This window comes from Mesocricetus auratus, unplaced genomic scaffold (genome assembly GCF_017639785.1).
Source record: "Mesocricetus auratus isolate SY011 unplaced genomic scaffold, BCM_Maur_2.0 Super-Scaffold_100028, whole genome shotgun sequence".
NCBI lineage: Eukaryota > Metazoa > Chordata > Mammalia > Rodentia > Cricetidae > Mesocricetus > Mesocricetus auratus.
Window position 1 is genome coordinate 1980728 of NW_024429209.1, and position 23035 is coordinate 2003762.

Below are 23035 nucleotides of genomic sequence, written 5' to 3' on the forward strand. Positions count from 1 at the left end.
GGGTTAGGGGAGCTGGGAGTAGAATCTCATGGACAAAGTCAGGTCCACATCAGTCTTTAAAATAAAGTTCTTTAATAGTCTCCATTTAATTGGTTTATTTGCTGTTAATTGGCAACACAGGAGGAGCCAAGGGTAAGCTCTCAGCCAGGCTCCTGTGTCTGGGCTCAGGCAGGCACAGGCACTCCATGCCCCAAGGGATGGAGAGAAAAGGCCCCCCAACTTCTGGGGAACCTTTGGGATGAACACAGTGGCCAATGAGCAAAGACCCAGAGGAGCTACAGGAAGACAAGGGGGGTGGGGAGGAAGGAGAGATGGGCAGACCTGGGGGAGGCAGCATTCTCCAACACCCACCCCTGCCCAGGGCTCAGGAACCTCTGCCTAGGTCCTGAGGCCAGGGAGGCTTGGCTCACAGGGGTCTGACTCTTCCTCTCCATCATGGGGCTGATGGGAGACGCTCAGAGATAGTTTCCCTTGTTCCCTTTCTCTGGCAGGCCAGAGCTCCAGGATTGTGAGGGAAGGGTGGGCATGGTGCCATTGTCCTTACCCTGGAGACAGTGAGGAAACAGGCTCCCCAATGACCCAGGCCCTCAGACCCAGGAGACAAGAGCTTCTAGGATGTTCCTTCCACTGAGCCTATACCTGAAGACCTGGGGTAGACAGAGCAGTGGGGAGGCACGAGAGGGACAGGGGCGGGCAGAGTGCGCGGCATGTGCACTCATGCTCACCCACACTTGCCCTGGCCCAGCAGCTTCTCAAAGCCTGGCTCAAGGTCACTCCTCAGTGAAGTCTCTGTCTATGTCCATGTAGGGCTCCTCAATGTAGCTGACCAGGGCAGAAGGCGACTGGCGGTCTGGGTTCAACAAGATGGACACTGTCTCTTTCCAGTATGAGAAGCTGATGCAGGAGCTCTGGGTGGAGAGAGGGGGTGGGGAGTGCACAGAGGACTTGGGCCAAGTCTGCTCACACAGGAGGGATTTGGCAGGGCAACGGTGAGCAGCCTGTCCACAGAGGGGCAACCTGAATGGCCTTCTGAGTGGTCTCGGGTTCACATGCCCCTGTCCTCCCATCACTCAGGGCTGGGGCACTCACATTCTCCAGGCAGGTGCTGTCCTTGTCCTTGTGCAGGTAATGCTGCTGCCAAAAGCGCAGCAGGTTGTGGAAGTTGTTGAGCAGGAAGCCAGGGTATTTCTTGCTGTGTTCCATTCGCTGTAGCAGCCGCAGATAGAGGGGCAGCCGCTCTTTCCGCCGGGCCAGCATCAGGATCACTAAGCTGGTGTTGAGGCAGCTGACATTCTCCTGCAAGGCCAAAGGCAGTCAGACTGGGTGCATGTCAGCAGCCTCTGGATGCCAGTGAACCTGGACAGACACTGAGCAGGGAGGAGGATATCTTAGGCCTACACAGGGGCCTGGCATAATCCATGGGTACCTTCATGTTTTCTATGCCCTAGTACTACCATCCACACTGACATTAGCAATGATCCTTGTCTACATCTTGGTTCAGGCATGACTTTTTCCAGAAGCTTCCATCCCCTGCTGGGGCTGGGTGCATGGGCTGATGCACTAGAACGTGAGTTTTAGAAGCAGAGTCTCAGTTCATCTTGCTAACCAAGCACCCCTCACCCAAGGCCCAGCCTCCCACCATGTTTGGCAGGCGGCAACAAAAGAACACTGCTCGGGGTCCTAGCATGACGCTCATCTCAGAAAAGTGGGTGTGAGGCTAGGAGAAAGGGATGCGAGTTAGTGAAGGGGTTGGGGCCGGAAGGCAGGGAGAGGGTACATGGGGAAGAATGCTGGCTTGGAGTCAGAAGAACGCAGTGTCAATCTCATCTGGGCCCCAACTGACTCTGACCCCAGGAGACTTGATATCTGGTCTTAGTTCTCCTGTAAACTGGGGCACTGGGCAACACCCTAGGAAGAACTACATTTCGGGACGCGGGGGGGGGGGCACCCTCCCTGACTGCTCATTGGCTGGGACATCTCACCTGGGTTAGTGTCTGAACATGGATGATATTGATGAGGCGGAAGAGGAAGGACATTTGTGTGGGCACCTGGGATATGTAGGCAAGCAGGCGGCATTCGGACAGGACCTCCGCCACTATGGAGGGAAGCAGAGGTGTATTAGCAGGTGCATCCAGTGGTGAGTCACCCACGCCACGGGTTAAGTCAACTTTGGCTTGAGCGATGCTGTTCTTGCAGAGGACCTAAATGTTGGCTCACAACTATCTGTAAAGTTAGCTCCACAGTATCCAACACCTCTTCCAGTCTCCACCTACTCCTGCACTAGCATGCATAGATACACTCATATACACATGTTGCAGAATATCCATTTATACTTAAAGAGGTGTCTCTGCCTAAGGTGCCTTCTGATTGGTTTAATAAAGAGCTAAATGGCCAATAGCTAGGCAGGAGAGAATAGGTGGAACTTCTAGGCAGAGGGAGCAAAACTGGGAGGAGTAATCTATGATTTTGCCAGCAGAACCAGAACAAGTTGGATGTATTGTACTAAGCAGAGGTAACCGAGCCATGTGGAAGAGTGCAGATGAGGAAATATTTACTTATTTTGTACATCTACACAGAGTCTACATGCCAGAAGAGGACAGCATCAGAGCTCATTACAGATGGTTGTGAGCCACTATGTGGTTGTTGAGAATTGAACTCAGGACCTCTGGAAAGATAGCCAGTGTTCTCAACCAATGAGCCATCTCTCCAGCCCCCGACTTTAAATTTTTAAAATGCTACTGAACAAAAAACAATAGCTGCTGAGAGACATCCACACACACACATTATTTTAAGAATATCTTGGCCGGGTGGTGGTGGCGCACGCCTTTAATCCCAGCACTCGGGAGGCAGAGGCAGGCGGATCTCTGTGAGTTCGAGACCAAGCCTGGTCTACCGAGCAAGTTCCAGGACAGCCTCCAAAACAATACAGAGAAACCCTGCCTCGAAAAAAAAACCAAAAAAAAAAAAAATAACTTCAGAATACAAGTCAGAAAATATGTTGTGTTGGGGAAGAGGTTTTGCTTTTGTTTCCTTAGGAAACAAAAAGCTACGGATTTCTTCAAAATTAAGAAAGACCAGATTTGATCTCTTGAAAATCTTGGCTATAGACATAAAGAAACCAAGAAAGACTACAGGACAGGTGAGGTATATGCTGACTCCTTGACATGGGATCAGCTCTGAGGCTGGATGAGACATGATAAAACTTGTTGGCTACAGAATCCTCATGACTTATTACATGCCATCCTTTTATATGACATGAATACAGGTGTAGTTATACAGTCCTAACAGACTTAAAGTTAACAGATGGTTTTTACCTGTTCAAACACAGAACAAAAAAGTTGTCTTTGTAACTGACTTGTGTACACTGCACAATCCATACTTGTGTTAATACAGACATATGAGCTACCTTTAAAAGTTTGGGTTTTTAGAAAAAAAAACAAACACTGAAAACAAGTAGCCCAGGTGGCCCACCCTCTCAGAATGCCTCTGTTGCAGTTTTCTCAAAATTCTGCATCTAGAACAACTTTAAAGCTGCTCGCTGAGATGGTCTAGCCTCACAGACTACTCCAGCCAAGACTTCAGATAAGCCCTGCACTTTCCCATCACACAGAGACTAAATAAAAAATAATACAGTCAAATCTCTCCCAGGATTTGACCATTGTCCCAATTTTCTCAGGGTCCTCTAGAGATGCTGTTGCCCCCAGACAATAGGAAGCAGTCTAGACAACATGATGTCCACATTGCCAAGAGGTGGGGTAGATGATTTTTGGTTGTTCAATGGATTATGGGTGTTTATCATTGTTTGGGGGGGGCTTAAAAGTTGTTGTTGGTCATAGTCAGGGAGAAAGTTGAGCAAAGGCGGTTAGATTCAGAGACCTTGTTCTTGTAAGGGAAAGGGAGATATGGAAAGGATAGGATAAAAGGGCAGACTATTGAATCTACCTTAAACTAAAAAGCAACTATTAATCTCAAATATTTTACACTGGTATGAATTTTTTATATTGATACAAATTTAAGGTTACTTTTCTGAGAACATACTCTCTGTTTCTACTCTTGTTTAAGATATTTTTTGTATATTGATACAAATTTAAGGTTATTTTTGTTATACTGTATATATGTTTCTACTCTTGTTTAAGATAGTATGACTATGTAACTCTAAAAATGTAATGTACAATTAGGAAATGCAGGTTAATAGTTATCTATAATAATCAAACTTGTAGTCATGTTAGGTATATTTTCAAGGTTAAACAGATATACATTTTAAATAGATAGGTGGTCTTCAAACACTTCAGAGATCTACAGATTATGGCATTTATGATGATTTAATAACATAAGGCTTTTCATAACAGTGGGATGCGTTTACTCCTGGCAGCTCCAATTTACTTCATAAAAGGATGATGGGCATCAAAAAAACCTCCACAGGGAGTTTGCTTTCTTTGTGTCAAAAGCTAGCCATTTGAACAAGAAACTTCTCTTGCCTCAACTGCTGACAGTATGCTTTCCAAACTGGACAGGTTGTCAAGACAAGGTAGGACAATCCTTCAAAATTCCTGCTTCACAGAAAAGTCTGTCAGATATTTTAGGCCTGTAGGCTGAAGATGGATGCTCCCAGATTACAAAGGAACCTTGGGGTGACTGTCCTCCTGCAGCTCTCTCCCAGCCTAGACAAATTCATGAACTCTATCTATGTTTACTTGGAGACTCTGTTCAAAAATTAAAGGAGGAAACAGAGAACTGATGCCAAACTCTGACCTCCACATGTGTGAACACACATGTGCACATACCCGCACATACATAAGTCACACACACACACACACACACACACACACACACACACACACACACACACACACACACAAACAGTCAAATGTAAACTACTTCACAGAGCCCCTGTGACTGACTGGTTTATATGTCTATGTCCACTGCTGCAGCCTGTATGTAAAGATCGCTCAGCAAATGGCCTCCCATACTACTGGGAAGGTGATCAATACCTGCTTACACTAAAGTCTATGTGACCAATTTCCTAAACAGACCCTTCAGAGAAGAAACAGGATGTTTTTTCACTACCAAAGACAATGATGAGGGACACCCTCCTTTTTTTGAAGGTGTTCATAAATTTGTGATAAACTGCTTAGTGCCACAGACCTCCTAGGGAAGAAAGCACATACGTCCATATGTATAGCTACACACAATTCTGGGTGATGTCTGACACCCCACTCACCACAACCACAGAATGATGGGACCTGGCACATTGCTGGCAGTCAGCCCAAAGAAAAGTGGCTTTTTCCTTCATTAAGATGTTGTGCTTGTTCATTAAAGGAAGCACGACCCATGGAGAAGTCAACCCAGCTGAGCAATGCAGCCAAGACCCCAGGCACACGTATCTGGGAAGTAACTCAGCAATTCCGGGCTGAGGCCAGGCGTCTGGCAGGCATACCACCTCCATCTGCCTTGGTACCTCGGCTGCCTCACCTTTCATGTCCACCTGGTTTTCAAATCGGTCCAGTGACAGAGTGACACAGCGCACCAGCATGTTGGAGTCCACCAGCGAGCTGTTGATCTGCTTCAGGAACACCTGGAACTGCAGCAGAGATGGCGCTCACTAGCAGGGGTAGCTGGCCTACCCCAGCTCCACTACTCTGCTGACAAGACACATTAAGTGGCCTGCTCTCACTTCTGGGCTGCTAGAATGCTGTAACACAGCCAACATCCTCATCCCAATATTCTTAGGGGCTGGTTCGAAGCCTGACAGAATAGTAGTGAACATTTGCTGACTGCCCTTTGGATCCCAAATGTGTGACCACACCTGAAGAGTTGCAGGCCAAGGTTCCCAGACAACTGATGCTGCAGCAAACACCATGGAGTCCCTGGGTGAGTCTTACCTTTGCATCAGTGTTGATATATTTATTGAATCTCTTGAATGCATCGACATTGAACTTCATCAGCTCTCCCAGGAGGTCAAAGTAGCTCTGGAGGACATCCCTTGACTTGCACTCGCTGTCCACAATGCAGTATAAGATGTGCTGGGGTGAGCAGGCAGGGGACAGGGTGAGGGTGTGGATGGGGCTGTCCCTACCTGTTTGCTACTAAGGCCTGGCCTGAAGCTCAGACCACTCACTTGCTTCAAGCTAGCATCCAGGTGGATGGAAGCTGCAACTTTGTCTAGGTTCTCTGTTGAGGATACTTGGTAGCTCAAGGAAAGAAAGAGCCAGGTGAGTAACGTCAGCAGGGGGCGCTGGGTGGGCATGCAGTATTCTCTGCCAGGGCTCCCAGAGGAAGCCTGACCCGCTCAGCAGCCACAGTGCTGTCTCCAGATCAAACAAGCATTGCTTGCTGTCCAAGCACTAGAGCCACTGAAGTAAATGAAGGACAGAATTTAAGAGCAGCAAACACATTTTGACCCTAAGGGCTGTCTTTGTGTTTATCAATGAAATTGTTTAAAACATAAAAAAATCAGTAAGTTTTACCAAGAATAAGCCAATTTAACTCCTGCTTCCAATGTTTCCCATTTTTGTTTTCTGGTTGTTTTCCCCCCTCCTTCCCTTCCTTCCTTTCATCACTGCCTTTTTGTTTGTTTGTTTTTTTGAGACAGCGTCTGGCCTTGAACTTGCAAAACTCCTGCTTCTGCTTCTGAAGTGCTAGGGTTTTCAACAAGCTCAACTCATTTTCTCAAACTTAACTGATTTGGCAGTTATTTTCCTTTAGGATTCATGGATCAGTTAGTAACTTTTTAAAAAGACCAAGTATAACTTGGCCATTTGTTCCCTTATGAATTTGCTTTTTCTGAAAGCCATTGATCAATAAGGGAATATTCATTTTTAGTTAATACCAAATCATCCTCAGGGTCCAAGGCTTTGCTGGGTAACTCTATAGTCTATATTCCTGCATGATTTACTCCCCGCCCCTATGCCCCTCAGTCACCCACCAGTACATATAGGAAGGGGCACACAGCTAGCATCCTAGCACAAACCCTAGAGCAGCATGCACTTGGAACAGCTAGACCTGCTGTCCCTGGCCAAACTACTCTTAAGGCTCAGGATGAGACATACATCAATGCAAGGGGCGGGGGACGATGGTCACCTGACCCCTGGTTCATCAGCCATACCTCCAGAAGGCCTCGCTTCAGCAGGAACATCTGGTCTGCATAGGAGGTAGTCCCTCGGAGGAAACTTTCCACGGCCCGGGCTTGCCAAAACCTGCGACCCAAATGTTGACCCCTGACCAGGTGGCTAGGGCTGCCCTCTCCTGGTCGAGGTTCAAGCCCCCAGGGTTGGAGCTGTTTGCAGCCAAGTATCTGACATTTACTGAACATTTTCCAGTCCTGGGTCTCATGCCTAGGTCTTGAGAACAGAGCAGTGAGCAAGGGCATGGCTGTCCTTCTGTCATGGCACTCACAACTCAGCAGGGATCAGTCTTCCATATGGCTGTACAAGACAGGGTTTGTATGGCAGAGGTAGTGGCATCCAGGCTCAAAGAGTGGCTGCAAGTTAAGTCCCATGTGAAAACACTCTAGACTTTGCACTCTCAGAAGACTGGAAGGACATGGGCTTGGGAGCCAGGGAGGTGTGTGGCCAGCAGCAGGGCATGTGTGGACAAGCCAGTGAGCTCATATGCACTGAGCTGACCTAGAGAAGAGGTAGCAGACACTGAGCAGCCCAGATGGCTCAGCTGGGATCCATGTGAGGGAAAAACCGACTAGGAAAGGATGAGGCGACAGGGACTCTGTCGGCACAGGGCTGCTGGAATCCCTCCTGTCTGCAGGCTTCACAACTTTCCTGAGGCAACTAGGAACTCTGCAGCCTTCTCCTTGGTGCCTGGTCACCTAGCAGATGGCTCCTGGGCAGCCCCCGGGTGTTTTTCCCATGCTGCACTGAAGCAGGTGTCTTTCTTCTCATATTTCCTATGACCCCAGGTAATGTCACACAGGCAGGGCCCGGTTCCCATTTTTGTCCCATCTCTCTAGTGTTAAGCTTGAGGAATGCTCAGTCTCCTCCTGGCATACCCTGCTGGTATGTCGCCGGGGGTATATGCACTTACCATCTGAGTCACACGGAGCCTGTGGCAGTGAGGGTAACTTCCCCCATTGGCGACCACTCTTAAAGAGAGTAACCAACAGGGAAAGCCCTGGCTCCTAGGCCCTGAAGAAGTGCGCCTGTCCATAGACTCACCTGAAGGAAGACTCTGCTGGTTCCTTCTTCATGACCTGCAGCAGCCGAGTCAGTAAGCCCCTCTTGCCATCACACACCAAACTCCTAAAATCAAAGGGATAGAGCACTGGTGACAGACCTGAATGGCTGACGGGGACCACTGAGCTAGGTTCCTGTGCTGGTGTAGATGGATGGCAGAGTAGGTGAGGCAAGGATGCTCTCCTGTCCCAACTGTGCCAGGACCTCAGAGACTGCAGCTGTCAACTCAACAGCCCAGTGCACTTCTATTGCATCTTAGGCCAGCTCTCCCTCCTCAGACTGGCTGGCAAGAGGCAGAGGCACATCCAGGGCCACACGTGGCTCAGAACAGCCAGAGGAAGGGCCATTTATATCACAAGTGGGTTTAATCCAGGCCACAGCAGAGTATGCCAGATGGAACAAAGTCTGTGCCAATTGGGCAGGGCCCAAAGTTCCTTTTCCTGCCCCAGGGTCAGTTGCAGCTGAGCTGTGGGCTTGCAGGCCTCAGCTTCTTGTCTACGAGGCAAAGGCAGTAGGTAAGAAAATGATTAGGCCTGTCCTGGTGTCAGGTGTCTGGGCCCTTAAATTCTCTCTTCACACAGCAGCTTCACTTCCATCCCCTGTAGACACCAGGGCAGCGCTGTGTTCATCTTATCAGGACGTTGGGGAATTATGGCTCTGGTTGCTGGATAAGGTCCACACTTCATAAGCTCCTGTGAGCCTGGCATGTCACTGTGCTGTTCCCAAAGATGAGGCAGACATAGCCAGCACACGGGACTTGATTCTTGGCAGGGGGTCAAGGTCTGCTTACCCTGCTCAGCACAGTTGTCACTGGGCAGGGGATGAGGATATCAGCAAAGGGGCCGTTTGCATGGGACAAGGTGGAAGGACAGAGTACAGCTGGCCTTTGGCAGGGGCCGCCTGAGACCTCTGTCCTCTACAGAGAGAGAGGAAGATGATGATGGCACTTCCTTCTGAGGGCTGCTGTCATGTTCAGGTAGGAAATGCAGATGTGAGCACCTAGCACATGAAGCTGGTGGGGCATGGCAGCTACCGGTGAGAAAGGGCAAGTATGCACACCTGTGTGCCCTCCTGCAAGCCCTGTAGCCACAGCTGTCCCCCACCAGGATCACCTGTCAGTGTTGAGGACAGCTTCCACCTCAGGGATGTTGGCTTTCAGAGAGATGGCACTGAGTTCATTTAGCTCCTGATTGTTGAGCAGCAGGTACTTGTTCCTGAAACAAATGGGTTCAAAGGGTAAAGGGCAGGACCGGGGCTGCTGAGCAGCACTGCTGTGGGGCAGGAAGCTCCGCCCCTTCCTGCGGGGAAGAGAAGCCGAGAATCCACCAGCAGTTCCACACCTGCTTGTCACTCACTACCAAGGCCTTCCCTTGGCATCTCCAGATCTCCACGGTGTGCACTGAACATTTCTATATGACTCCTCAAAGTCACCTGCACCTCAGCATGGCCAATCCCATCTGCCATCTTATTCCTGGAGCCTAGCCCTGCTGCAGCATTCTCAGTGGCCACACATCACATAAGCAGAGCCTGACCAACCGTGACAGATCTGTCCTCTTCATCCAGGCTCGTCATTATGGGTCTGTGCTGAGACAACATCTTCAGCTGTCTCCCACAGGAAGGGAACCCTCACACAGCTCCTTGAGGGATTTTCACAACAGGGCTTGGACCCTGTCATTATTGAAAATGATTCCCCTAATTACCACCACTTCAGCTCTGTGATGCCTAGGGAGTGAACAGGACTCAGGCCCTGTGCGGCCAGGCCACCTCTGCAGCCACACTACAAACAGGACTGCTCACACCCACCACACCATCTGCCACTCTGGTTTTCATGAGCATGCCATGTCCTTCCTGCAGTGGCTTCTCCACATGTGGCCTTCTGGCTAGAACACTCTCATGCTGCCTCTTCATCCCATTCAGGCCTCTGCTCACAAATTGCTTCTGCAGTGAAGAGTCACTGAGTGCCGGCCAGCCAGTCAGGAAACCTGCCCACTGTCCTTTCACAGAATTGTGCTCTTGTGTCCCCAGACACTAGGCCATTTGTCATCATGCATTCTTTCAGTGCGACCTTCTCTAATGTTATACATGCTTCCTTCACAGGTGTGCCCTTCAGGATAGTATGGGCCAATGTTTCCATTCCTCACTGTATCCTCTGATCCAGGCATACAGAAATGCTGGTATCAGAGTCTGATGAAAGCTAGGAACAGATACAGACAGACAAACACACAGACACACACAACCACCTAAAAAATCCAAAGACAAAAAGAAAACAGGTGTAATTCTGTAACCTATGGGTGCCTTCAGCCATAGACATCCTCACAAGAGAAACACAAAAGAGATAGAGGCCCCTAGGTCACACTGTCCTTGGACATGTTCTATTAGCCTGTACAATGTTTAACACTTTAAATCAACATTTAAAAGTCAGGCAAACCCCCAGCACTGTGAGAAAACCACAGGACAAACTCCCCACAGTTAACTACTCTAGGCCACTCTCAGATGCTTTAATTTCTTTGGGAGACTAAAAAAAATAAAATTAAAAGACAAGTAAAATCAGAAGTCCGCTTCTTTGTGAGCACACAGCTGTCAGTCACTGAAGTCCTGAGGTCAAGATGGTGGGTTTTCCCTCACTCCCTCACACTGTTTTCCTTATAGCAGACAATCATTTTCATGTACATTCTCCACAAAAAGCTTAAACACTGAAAATGAAAGAGGAGAACATCTCAAAAAGTGTGTGTGTTGCAGGGTCAATACATTTCACTGTGGAGGTGGCAGCCCCCCTGTCTCCAGTCAAGGACTCTGAGGCTCAAAGGACAGTCACTGGAGAAATGTGTTGTTCCAAGGGCAATGAGGGGCAGCCAGTTCTGTCCTTTCAGGGGGCTGTGGAGGTGCAGGAAAAACCCAGTACTAGATGAAGGAAAGGACAGCCATGCCAAGACACCGGGCAGTTCCCACCAGCCCCTCCTGAGTCCAAGGTCAGAGAGAAGATTCGGGGGCATGCCTGTAGGTGACACTTCCAGGGCACACATACTTACTCATGGTGGTCACTGAAACTTTGGAGAAGCCTCAAAAACTGGATCTTCAAGGTAATGTCCTATAACACAAGTGAAAGCCGTAACAGTCATGACACGTCTACATGGAACAAGGGTGGGCTCTGGTGCCACCCATCTTGCTACATTGCTTTTGAGCCCTGTCCTCAAGCACAGTGGGGGTCTTTCGTTAGCTGAAAAGTCAGATGTTCCTAGCTGACCAGTGTCAAGGTAAACTAATGTAGACCTTTTCTGCTAACAACATCCTTGCATACTATATTAAAAAAAATCACTAAAGTCCTTTTACATATGATGCTGATTTAGAAACTAGAAAGGGAAACTTACAGGAATCAAAAAAGCCTGGCCCAGAGAGCCCAGGCAGAGATGCTTAGGAGCTGAGGGAGGCGTGTGGATGAGAGCCTAGTCACTACAAGACTATGGCTTCAATGCCCTGCAGTGCCCATGCAGAACCAACTTGTGAGTCAGAGAGCTGGGCAAGAGGCCTGCCCGCTTAGGCTTGGCTGGAAGAAGCTTCCCAGGAGAAATACCTAACTGAATGACAGGGCCAAGAAATTAAACATAAAAAAAACGGGCTCCTTCGAAAGAACTAGCTCAGAGTGTCTAGGCAGAGGCTGCACAGGTCCCCAAGTGGCCTCTTCCCAAACATCACAAAATGGGGACATGCCACCCTGAGGGTGTAAAGGCCCAAAGACAAGCTCATGGTACCACAGAAACATCTCCAAGGGACCAAAGGAAAGTAACTGACAAACCATCAGAGATAAACTGCAAAAGGAAAAACAAATGCAGTGTGTTTACACAACAAACAAAGAACAACTGGTCTCTGAATAAGTCAGACATGTTGTCTAGACATATACACTATACCCTTTTAAATTATGTACTCAAGTGGACGGAATGAAAAGCAATCTGACGAGGCCAAAGAGAAGGACACAGCAGGAGGCTGGGCATTCGAGCGCAGGTTCAGGGACCCAGGGCACCAGCTTCTGCTAGCTGACAGCCTTCAGGCCTTGAAGCACTTTCCTGCCAGCAGTGTGGGAAGGCATGTGACCTGTCTTGTCAAAGACAATGGAAGCTCAGAGAGTCTGTGACAAAGCTGAGTGGCAAAAGACTTCCGGTACTCAGTTTAATGCTCTATCTGGGTATTCTGAGAAATGAAAACGACCTTCTTCTGTTCTCGTCTTCAAGAACGAGACCCTCAGGGTCAACAGCAGCTCTTTTTTTTTCCTTAAGATTTATTTTATTTATCATGTAAACAGTGTTCTATCTGCATGTTGGCTTGCATGTCAGAAGAGGGCATCAGATCCCATTACAGATGGTTGTAAGCCACCATGTGGTTGCTGGGAATTGAACTCAGGACCTCTGGAAGAGCAGCCAGTGCTCTTAGCCTCTGAGCCATCTCTCCAGCCCCCAGCACCAGCTCTTACAACAGCCAACTCGTAGCAGTTGATATCCTGAGTGTTCCCAGGCTCTCTTACTTACCGGGCTACAGTCACAGTTCTGGTTGTGACCATGGAGGACAAGGGCAGATGCTGAATGCTTCCTCCAAATCAGTTTGTCAAACAAATTATTGAGTCCTGGGATCAACTTGAACTCGGCAATCATCCTGTGGACCTGTATGGGGTGGGAAGGGAGAAATAGTGAGACCACAGGGAGACCAATGTATGCCCCGGATCAGCAAGGCCTCTCCTCAGCACACGTGGTCGTCCTCGGGATGAAGAATGCAACTGCCAGAAGAACCAAGTGCTGCATTTAAAGACAACATCCACACAGCCTCTGCCCTGACTGTACAGAAAAGCGTCCTTAAACATTTCTGCATGTGTGTACATGTGAGTAGTTGCACAACTGTGCTGGTGCCCTCAGAACCTAGACAGGGCATCAGATCCTCTGCAGGTGCAGCTACAGGCTGGCCTGCAACCTACTATGAGGAGTGAGTCATCCTATTTTTCCCTTGGTTTCTGGTTGCACCAGGAAGAAAAATAACCCTTTCTTCCTGTACAATACTTTCTCAGGTATCTGGTCATCAGTGCAAAACCCTGGCTAACTCAGCACCACTTTGGTGACTTGGACACCAGCCATGCTCACAAGTCGCTGGTGACAGGGCATGCAGCACCACCGGCAGGAGGATGTTTTGGCACTATCCCTCAAATTCACAAGTCTGTATTTCCTTGGCCAACAATTCTCCTTTTATCATCAGATGGATCCTTACACATAATGACATTTACACTTAGTTAAATAATGATACATTCAAAATGATGGGATAAATGGAAAAGAAAGAATACAAGTCTAACATATACTGAGCTGAACAATCAAAGAAATACAAGAAAGGATGTGTGTGTTGTATTTAACTGAATGTACAAAATTGTATTTGCTTCTGTAAGTACAAAAGAGCTATAGAAGGAAATACTGACAATGGAGAACTCACACGTATCCCAGGACGCTGAGGCCCGGAAGGGAGGCAGGCTCCACTGATACTAATTTGTATCAACTATGGGAATTACGTGTCTTCTAAATTTCTTTTACATAACATGAAACAAGACCCTTGCTACCTCTTGTTCGGAACAGACTATCCCTGTTATATGAACAGTCAGAGAACGAGTGAGGCTGGAACCAACCCTATGGTCAGTTACTATTACTCTACGGGGAGTGAAGTCCAGCAAGACTGTCCTACACAAGGTCAGCTAAGGACACACCACAAACTTGGGTGTCTTGTCCAGAGGTCTGCTTCTTTCCAGATAACCGCTGGACTGAGGTGGAAGAGGTAGGCTACAGGGGAATGTCCTTGGAGGGTATTATTTAGTCTCCCTGCTTGTCTTGAAGTAAGCAATTTTGCTCTGCATACTTTTCAGTCATGATACGTGACCTTGTTATAGGCCAAGAAAAACTCAGTCAAGAGAGCACAGACCTCTGAAACCATGAGCCACAATAAACCATTCCTCCCTTTAAACTGTTTCTACCAAATGTCACGATGGCAACGAGAAGCACCTGCTCAGGTTTCACAGTGGGCATAGTTCTAGGCTCTGCCCCAGTACCCTAATCGCGCATCAGAGTGGCAGCAGCTACTCTACTGTGCCTATAGGGCTGGACCTTTTTTTTTTTAAGATAATGTTTTAATTTTTTAAGATTATAATTACATCATTTCTCTTTTCCCTTTTCTCCCTCCAAGCCCTCCCATTATCCCTTTCCCCCCTTGCACTTTCAATTCATGGCCTCTTTTTCTTTCATTGTTATAGAGGTGTGTGTGTGTGTGTGTGTGAGTGTGTGTGTGTATGTGTGTGTAAATACAACCTACCCAGTCTATACAATGTTACTTCTATGTATGTTCTCAGGGCTGGCCATTTAGCATTAGCTAACTAATTGGTGTGCTCTTCATAGAGTCAACCTTTTCTTCTTGAGTCAAGGCTTCTCTGCATAGCCTTCTTGGTTGTCCTGGAAGTCACTATGTGCACCACCATGCCCGGCACCCATCGTCAATCTTTAATTTGCATTACTAAAATAAAGGCTTGCTTGGCCTTCACAGTACTATCTAGAAATGCTGCCTAAAGCCCAGAGCAGACACGCCAGGTCCTAGGATCAGTCTGGTTTCCTCACGAGGAGGCAAATAACACATAGACTTTGCTGGGCCAGAAGAGGCGCCAAACTAAGAAGATCTGGTGAAGTTATACCTGGCACCTCACAGGTTATGCAGCATTGCTCTCATCTCTGAAGTGAGATCCTAATTGGTCTTACCAATAAAAGCCTGGAGTCAGATGTTTAGGTAAAAGTTGAGATCAGAGAATCAAAGGAGCAGCCACAGTCACTTCTTACCTCTCCGCACCCTCAGACAGAAAGAGCTGAGATCCTGTGCCCATGTTGTCACTTCCTGTCTCCTCTATGGTTAACGAGTGGCTATCTCCACCCTCTGATCTCCAGGCAAGCTGCATTTGTCACAGCGCATCTCTCCCATTCTGAGGTTGGGGAGCACCCACCTGGTTTCGCTGGCGCCCCATCAGCAGCACACAGAGGACGTAGAGCACTTCCAGTTTGTACATGATTTCATGCATAATCTTCATTGACTGGGGCAGCTGGGTCCGGGCTGAGGCGTGTGGCAGTGCACTCTCCTCTGAAGCGCCTAGTGGAGGGAACACAGTGGAGGCTGGCGTAGCCCCGGTGAGATGGGTAAGGCATGGCTCCTGAGAAAACCTGCTCTAGCCACAGGCCTGCTGTGAAGGGCCTGGAGTCAGAGAGCCACTGGACAGGAGTCAAACCCCCACCAGACATTGTAAAAGCCAGGAAACCTCCTCACACCTCAAGAGCGGCTTTGGAACCTGGGGAAAGGTCTCTGTAGTTCTGCACTCTCCAACACTAAGTAAGGCATTCTGACACAGCAGCCAGTGCAGAAGCCTCTCCCTGGTGCTTCCTGTTACCACCAGTCAGTTAGATGTCTGGCAGCAAATTGTGGAAAACACTCTTCAGGTCTCCAGTGACCAAGCCCTTGGTGCTGTTTCCATATTGCTGACAGCATGAAGGCTTCTTTTACAAGATTTCCCTTTAGGTAATCCCTCTTATTCATTTTATTACCCACTGAAGGAGAGCCCAGCACTGGGTTCTCAGAACTCTGAAAATGGACAGTTAGGCACAAAGATGACAAGCAGCAGCATGGTGCAGCAGCTAAGAGCACAGACACGGAGTCAGGCTGCAGGTCTAGCCTGGCTCTGTGGTGGTGAAGAAGTTGAGTGACTTCTTCGTGCTTCCTAGTTATCCTCATTTGTGAGACAGTGGTGATATCAGTAGCAAGTACCTGCTACTGTTAAAAGGATAGAAAGAATTAACATACAGCAGGTGCTTAGTACAATGCCCGCACAAGTAAACAACATACAAGGATGTTAAGTAAAAAAAAATTCTTCTGCTAATGCTTGCCTGTTATAATTTTGAAGTTAACTAATACATAAAAACATACTGTATCTATTAATGGGGCATATTATATGAAGTTTTGATAAGATACATATACATTGCTTAATGAATGGCTTGATCAAGTTAAACACTACCTTTTCAAACATCCAAAATTCTCTATATTTTTTGAGATATATAATAATATAGCATATACTTGTTATCTATAATCACAGGCAATAACCCACTGAAGTTTTTGTTTTTATTTTTATTTATTCATTTGATTTTTCAATACAAAGTTTCTCGTGTAGTCCTGGCTGTTCTGGAACCCTGTGTAGACCAGGCTGGCCTTAAACCCACAGAGATCTATCTATCTGCTTCTGCCTCCTGAGTGCTGAGATTAAAGACGTGTGCCACCACTGTTGGGCTTTTGTTTTTTTAATTTAACTTATTTATTTCAGGGAAGGTCTCACACTGTAGGCCTTGCTAGCCTGGAACTTGCTATGTGGATCAAGACAGGCTTGAACTCAGACATCAACCTGCCACTGCCTTCCATGTGATGGGACTGATGGCATGTGCTGCCACACTCAGCAGACTGGGATTCCTCACTGTCGTCTAACTGTAAATTAGACACTTGTGCTTTCTTTTTTGTCAGTCTGTGTGCTCATCTTAGTAACCTAAGTGGCAGCAGGCAAAGCTAAAGGAAAAATGTACTATTAAAAAAAATCTAAGTGAAAAAGTGGTATCCATTTAATCTACTTTTCTCTGCACAGGAGAAAAGGCAGGCTCACTCCATCCCCAGCGGGACACCCTCACCAGCACCCAGAACATCGGGAGAGTCCAGTGGTCTAAGGAGACTGGGCAGCAGCACACACACTCTTGCCTTGGCCACACTTGAGTCTTGAACACTATTATTTAACCTGACTCTGTAGAGCTGTGGGGAGGCCTGCAGGAGGACACAGCTATGGGAGGAGGAGGTCCAGACAGGTACACATGCAATGCCAGAAGTAATGAGTATCTATGAGAGAGGGGTGGAGAGGGCAGCTCCTGTAAGTAAGCACAGGAGAAGGCAGCTGGTGGGGGTGAGGGGGTGGGAGGTGATGGGATGTTAGGAGAAGGGAAAGGAAAGAATGGAGTATGAATTGTTGCCTGATTTAATTTGTAGTTTTTTAAATGGCAAAAGCTGTTGGGTAGCTTTCATGTATATTTGGTCTTTTTTTTCTGTTTGGAAAAATGTCTATTTTGATCCCTGTCTATATTTTGGAATGAGTTGTCTTTTTATTATTCCTCTACAATGTTCTTTACATGCTTTGTTTTGTTTTTTGATTCATGTGCATGTTTGTGTTTGTGTGAGGTCAGAAGAGGGCTCAGGATTCCTGGAAATCACATTCAGGTCCTCTAAAAGAGCAATAACAGCTGGGCCATTTCTTTAGCCGTATGTTCTTTTTTTCATTTAATCAATTAACACTTTTGGTCAGTACTGGGCACTGAACACAGGGTCTCACATGTGCCAGGCAAATTACACCCCTAGACCTCTTTACACATTCTATATTCAAGTCCCTTTTACAGACATGGTTTGCAAAGCCATTCTGTCCTGCTGGTCTGTCTTTTCAGTTTCTTGGTGATGTTTTTAAGACTTTTATGAAGTCGAATCTATGATTAATCTGCTGCTGTGCTTCAGATGCCACATCTGGGAGAACGAGTCAGGGAGACTCCCCTTCCGTTTGCTCTGCACTCTGTGTGCTTCCCAGAGGCACCCTGCACACCTCTCTGGAACCCAACGTTCACATCAGAGACCTGAAAACTGTCTTCAGGGTCCCTTAGGGCAATCTGTATACTCCCAATTTTTACATCTACATGCGTAAGATGTTAGTCTGTAACTTTTTCTTTATCTTTTTTTTTTTTTTGGTTTTACGAGACAGGGTTTCTCTGTATTGTTTTGGAGGCTGTCAGTCCAGCTTGGCCTCGAACTCACAGAGATCCGCCTGCCTCTGCCTCCTGAGCACTGGGATTAAAGGCGTGCGCCACCACCGCCTGGCAGTCTGTAACTTTCTTTTCTTGTGATCTCGTTTTGTTACAAGGATAGAACTCCTCTCAAAGAATGAGCTAAGAAGTGTTTCCTTTATGGAAGAGCTTAAATGCTGGTAGAATCTGCCACGAAGCCATGTGGTATAGGGTTCTTATTTTGAGTTGTCTCTGCATCCCTAATTCAATTTATTTATTATACAAATTCTGATTTTTATTTCTTTTTATAAAGTGAAGTGGAACTTATTAAAGTTTTAATACAGTCCTGGTGTAGGACCACCTTAGGGAAAAGTCTATCATAAGCATTCTTAATTCTCCACAGAAAGGAGACCAACAATGTTTCCAAGGGCCCCAGAAAAAAAAACTCACCACTCAGGAGACCCACAGAAAGTACCTTGATTGTGTTCAGACTCCTCACTGGCCACTCGCATCAGGGCATCTAGCACCAACGCATTGTCTAGCCATGTGTACCACTCCTCCAACTCCTGAAGGAAGCTGGCTGTGCCTGTTGACTCCGACACTTTTCTAGTTGCCAGTTTGCAAAGCCGTTCCACGAAGCCAGGGATGCTGAGAAGAGCAGCTAGACAGGAAAAAAAGGAGAAGGCATTTATAAAACAGCTCTGCAGCCCCCAACTGTGACAGGGATGGCTCCTTTGTCCCTTTTGTTGTCTTCAGTTGAGAAAAGAGTCTCAAAGGCCCAGGCTGGCCTTGAATTCCGGATCCCCTGGCTTCTACCTTCCAAGTGCTAGGATTATTGACATGTGCTACCCCATCCAGCCAGGAAAGACTACTGTGATAGGAGCTAGAGCTACCCTTTTAAAAACAAAATGCCAAGAGGCTGGAGAGATGACTCAGAAGCTTAAAGAGGCTGGCTTTTCCAGAGGGCCTGCGTTCAATTCCCAGCACCACATAGTAGCTCTCAACTGTCTCTAAATCCAGTTCCAGGGGATATGACGGCCTCTTCTGGCCTCTGTGGGCATCAGACACCCATGTAGTACACAGATATATTATAGTTCCAGAGGTTCAACACGACAGGGAGGATGGCAGTGTATATGCAGTCATGCTGGTGACGGCTACATCTTGACCAGAAGGCAGAGGAAGCCAAATGACTGTCACACTGAGTGAAGCTTGAGATAAGAGACCTCAAAGTCTGCCTCCCACAGTGACACACACTTCCTCCAACAAGGCTACCACTGTAATAGTGCCACTTCCTTTTGGGGCCATTTTCTTTCAAACCACACAACAGTCCTTAAAAATTCCTGCTTTATAAAGAGTCTGCCAGATATTCTTGGCCTATTGGCAGAAGATGGATGGCCCAATGTTGCAGAGGAACCTTGGGTGACTGTCCAGGCAGCCAGACGTCTGCCATTTCTACAGGTTTGGAGGTGGTTTGCACTGCACTTCCTGTTTACTCAGGTGATATGTCCTTCTGGGGTCTTTGATGGAACTGAAGACTAAGTACTTATAGTTGCAGTTTTATGAGTTATGGTAAAAGGTAAATTATGTACAGAGCTTTGGACTCATCAAGATAGAATAAATAATGAAGTATTTTCTCCAAATATACCACATACAAATGGACTAGATGTTGTAAATGTAATTTTTACCTGACAATTGTTCCTATTATTTATAGTTTTATTACGTTAAAATTAAAACCTTTCCTTTCTACTTAGACAAAAAGGGAGGAATGTTGTGGACTATTCCTTTATACTGTGTGAAGATATGTCACTGTGATAGGTTTATTAAAAAGCTAAATGGCCAATAGATAGGAAGGATTTTTGGGCGGCAGAGAATGCTGGGAAGAAGGTGGTGGAATCAACAGCCAGTCTCAGAGGAAGCAGGGCGTGTAGGAGATGAGATAACAAGCCATGAGCCATGTAGCAGCACATAAATTAATAGAAATGGGTTAATTTAAGTTATAAGAGCTGGTTAGAAACAAGTCTAAGCTATTTGCTGAGCTTTCATAACTAATAAGTCTCTGTGTAGCTTTTTGGGAGCTGGCAGGTAGGACAGAGAAAAACTTGGTACATGAGACCTCATTGCTGAAGACACCATACACTTGGGGAAATGAAGCTGGAATGAATATGGGCTTCTTCCCACTTTCTGGAGTAACACAAGTACCAGAAGGTGTTACTGAAGCTGCTGGGGGAGAACGGCCATCAAAAGTGCCCAGGGGTGTACAAGTGGCAAGTTCATAGTGGAGTAACCAACTGCTTTCTGATTGGGGCCGAAGCCTGCTCCATAGGAGGAACTCTATGTTTGGTACTATATGCCTGGTCAAAAACCAGTGCTCAAGTAGGTCACAGACCACAGTGGGGAAGCTACTGCTGCTGTTTTACTAAATGGACACAATGTGCCTATCAAACTGCTGCTCTCAGTGTTGGTCAGAGGCTCCCTTTTACACCTGACAGTGGTAACTGCAGAGATTCATTAACTAGTTCAAGTGCTGAGAGCAAAAGATGCCTGAATGCTATGCCATAAGCTGGCATTCAGATTACCCTTCAAGGCTCAGGGAACATAGAAGAAGGGGAGGCAGGAAGAATCTAAGAATGACAGGGAAAGAGTGTACAAGGTATAGGGAGGGGTGAAGGCTGCTATCTGGGATGCACAACATTATTGCTGAACTCTTCACCTTACAGCAATTCTGCTTACCAGAGCAAGACCTGCATACAACTGATCTGCCAACATCACACCATGGGGTGGAGGAAGAGCCCATAGGGCCCAATCCTCCCTAAGGACTTATAGGCAGACAAAAGTATCTCAAAAGAATGGGATCATTAGCTCTCACCCCTATTTGAGTATCTATAGGAAATTAATTGTCACCGGGGGGAAAGAAAGACTTTCTTAGTGGTGTAACCACTAAGTGTTACACCACTTAGTGTGTAACTGGTAAGAGACCAATGCTCTTGCAAATAAACCCTCTTCTAGGATACTGTAAAAAAACAAACAAAAAAACCCACCCTAATAAAATGCAATGATATACAAGTGTGTGCACACACAGACACATAGACACAAACACAAAACAGTAAGGGATGGCTGGAGGGGGAGAACAAGAGGGTAATGAGAGCGTTGATAAAAGTACATTATGCACACATATGAAAAGTCATGAGCCAGGCATGGTGGTGCACACCTTGAATCTGAGCACCTGGGAGGCAGAAGCAGGTTCATCTCCCTGTAAGTTGGAGGATAGCCAACAGTGAGTGAGTTTCAGGCTAGCCAGCGCTACAAAGAGAGGCTCTGTCTCAAATCAAAACCAAAAAAAAAAAGTACCATAAGTATTTATAATGAAATTTATTATTACATTAATTAATACACATTAATATAACTGAAAAAAATACTGAGTGTGATAGTACAGGAGGGTCCCACGTTCAAGGACAGCCTGGGATACATAACAAAAAAATTGCCTCAAAACAAAAGAAAACCTACTTGTCTTCAGTTTCTCAGTTTTCTGTGAGGAAAAAAGGATGAGCATTTTCTTCAAGGTAAAGAAGAATTGTACTAAGTAATCAACCTCTTTCCTCTGGACCACATTTCATCAGTAATAAACAAACCAAGTTCTGATGAGCACAAGAGACCATAATCAACTTTGACAGCAAGGAGACTGGGTTCAAAACCTAGTTCTGCCTTTTGATCTCCTTTAAAATGAGACAACAGTCTATATTTGCTTATATAAATAGCATCAAATCTCCCTAGGATAACAAGAGATACCAACGGCAATAGTTGCCATTAAAACAGCCAAGGAAACAGTTGAATCAAACTACACCAAGGGAAGGGGTCTTCAATGAACACCTTTCTGAATCTGAATTTTTCTAAGCCATGTAACATATAATCATTAAAAATTAACAACTAGGTATTTCATGCTGTCAAGATAGCACTTAATTTTGTGTGTAACTGTATTAGGTAACGTTTGTAAAAAGTCACTATCTGGTGACTGGGGATGATGCTCAGTTGGTACAGTGCTTGCCTAGACTGGAGGAAGCCCTGCTTTTGATTCCCAGCACTGCATAAATTGGACACGGTGGCACATTCCTGTGACCCCAGCACTCAGAACGTGATGGCCGGAAAATCAGCTGTCCAAGAAACACAGAAAGCTCAAGGTCACCATGGGCTACATGAGACCTTGACTGAGAACATACACACACATGCATGTGTATTATATGCCAAGTGTAGTAGCACATCACTTGCACTCAATTTTTTTGTGGGGTGTGGGGGTTCAAAACAGGATTTCTCTGTGTAACCTTAGCTGTCCTGGAACTCGCTCTGTAGACCAGGCTGGCCTCCAACTCACAGAGATCCACCTGCCTCTGCCTACTAGGTGCTGGCATCAAAGGTGTGTGCCACTACCACCTGGCAATGCTTGTATTCTTGCTGCTCAGGAGAACAAGGTAAAAAAGATCAAATGGGCACAGGAATGTGAGACCAGCCTGTGCTCTGAGGGTTCACAGTGGTTGCTGTTTATGAACAAGACAGCTGGCCCATCGATTCCTTTTTTAGGCACATACTCGAAGAACTGACAGTGAGTACTCAAATGCACGTGTGCTCACAGCAGCACCACTGACAACAGTCTAAAGAGGGAAACAGCCTGGATGTTTACTGACAGGTAAAGGGGTGGATACAATGTGGTACATACATACCATGAACATTATCTAGCCAGAGGAATGAAATAATGACACGTCACAATGTCAGTGACCTCAGAGAACATTATGCCAAGTAAAAAGAAACCATGTACAAAAGGTCACATATTAAATGATCCTGTTGGTATTTATTTATATTCAAGATAAAACCACAGGGGCAGAAAACAGGCTAGAGGCTGGCAGAAGTCTACAGGAAGGGGAACAAGGAATAATTGCTTATTGTGTGTAGCATTTCATTCTGGAGAGGTGGAAATGTCATGGAACTTCATCAAAGGTGAAGTTGTGC

The 23035-nt window shown here is 46.5% G+C and overlaps 1 protein-coding gene across 3 annotated transcripts in view; it reads right to left on the reverse strand.

Moving 5' to 3' along the window:
- Positions 1 to 55: 55 nt before the first annotated feature.
- The window catches only part of LOC106022380 (transient receptor potential cation channel subfamily C member 4 associated protein), a 63693-nt gene continuing 40713 nt past the window's right edge, over positions 56 to 23035 (reverse strand). For 2 of the 3 annotated variants that reach the window (XM_040733075.1, XM_040733077.1), the window contains exons 8-19: positions 18513 to 18698; positions 15193 to 15359; positions 12707 to 12838; positions 11216 to 11274; positions 9299 to 9400; positions 8169 to 8252; positions 7106 to 7196; positions 5883 to 6023; positions 5473 to 5581; positions 1983 to 2095; positions 1090 to 1296; positions 56 to 908 (exon numbers count right to left, since the gene is read on the reverse strand). In XM_040733075.1, the coding sequence (XP_040589009.1) occupies positions 771 to 908; positions 1090 to 1296; positions 1983 to 2095; positions 5473 to 5581; positions 5883 to 6023; positions 7106 to 7196; positions 8169 to 8252; positions 9299 to 9400; positions 11216 to 11274; positions 12707 to 12838; positions 15193 to 15359; positions 18513 to 18698 (1529 nt within the window). In that variant the 3' untranslated portion in view covers positions 56 to 770. The remainder of the gene's footprint in view (positions 909 to 1089; positions 1297 to 1982; positions 2096 to 5472; positions 5582 to 5882; positions 6024 to 7105; positions 7197 to 8168; positions 8253 to 9298; positions 9401 to 11215; positions 11275 to 12706; positions 12839 to 15192; positions 15360 to 18512; positions 18699 to 23035) is intronic. The other variant, XM_040733076.1, reaches the window with a different exon arrangement.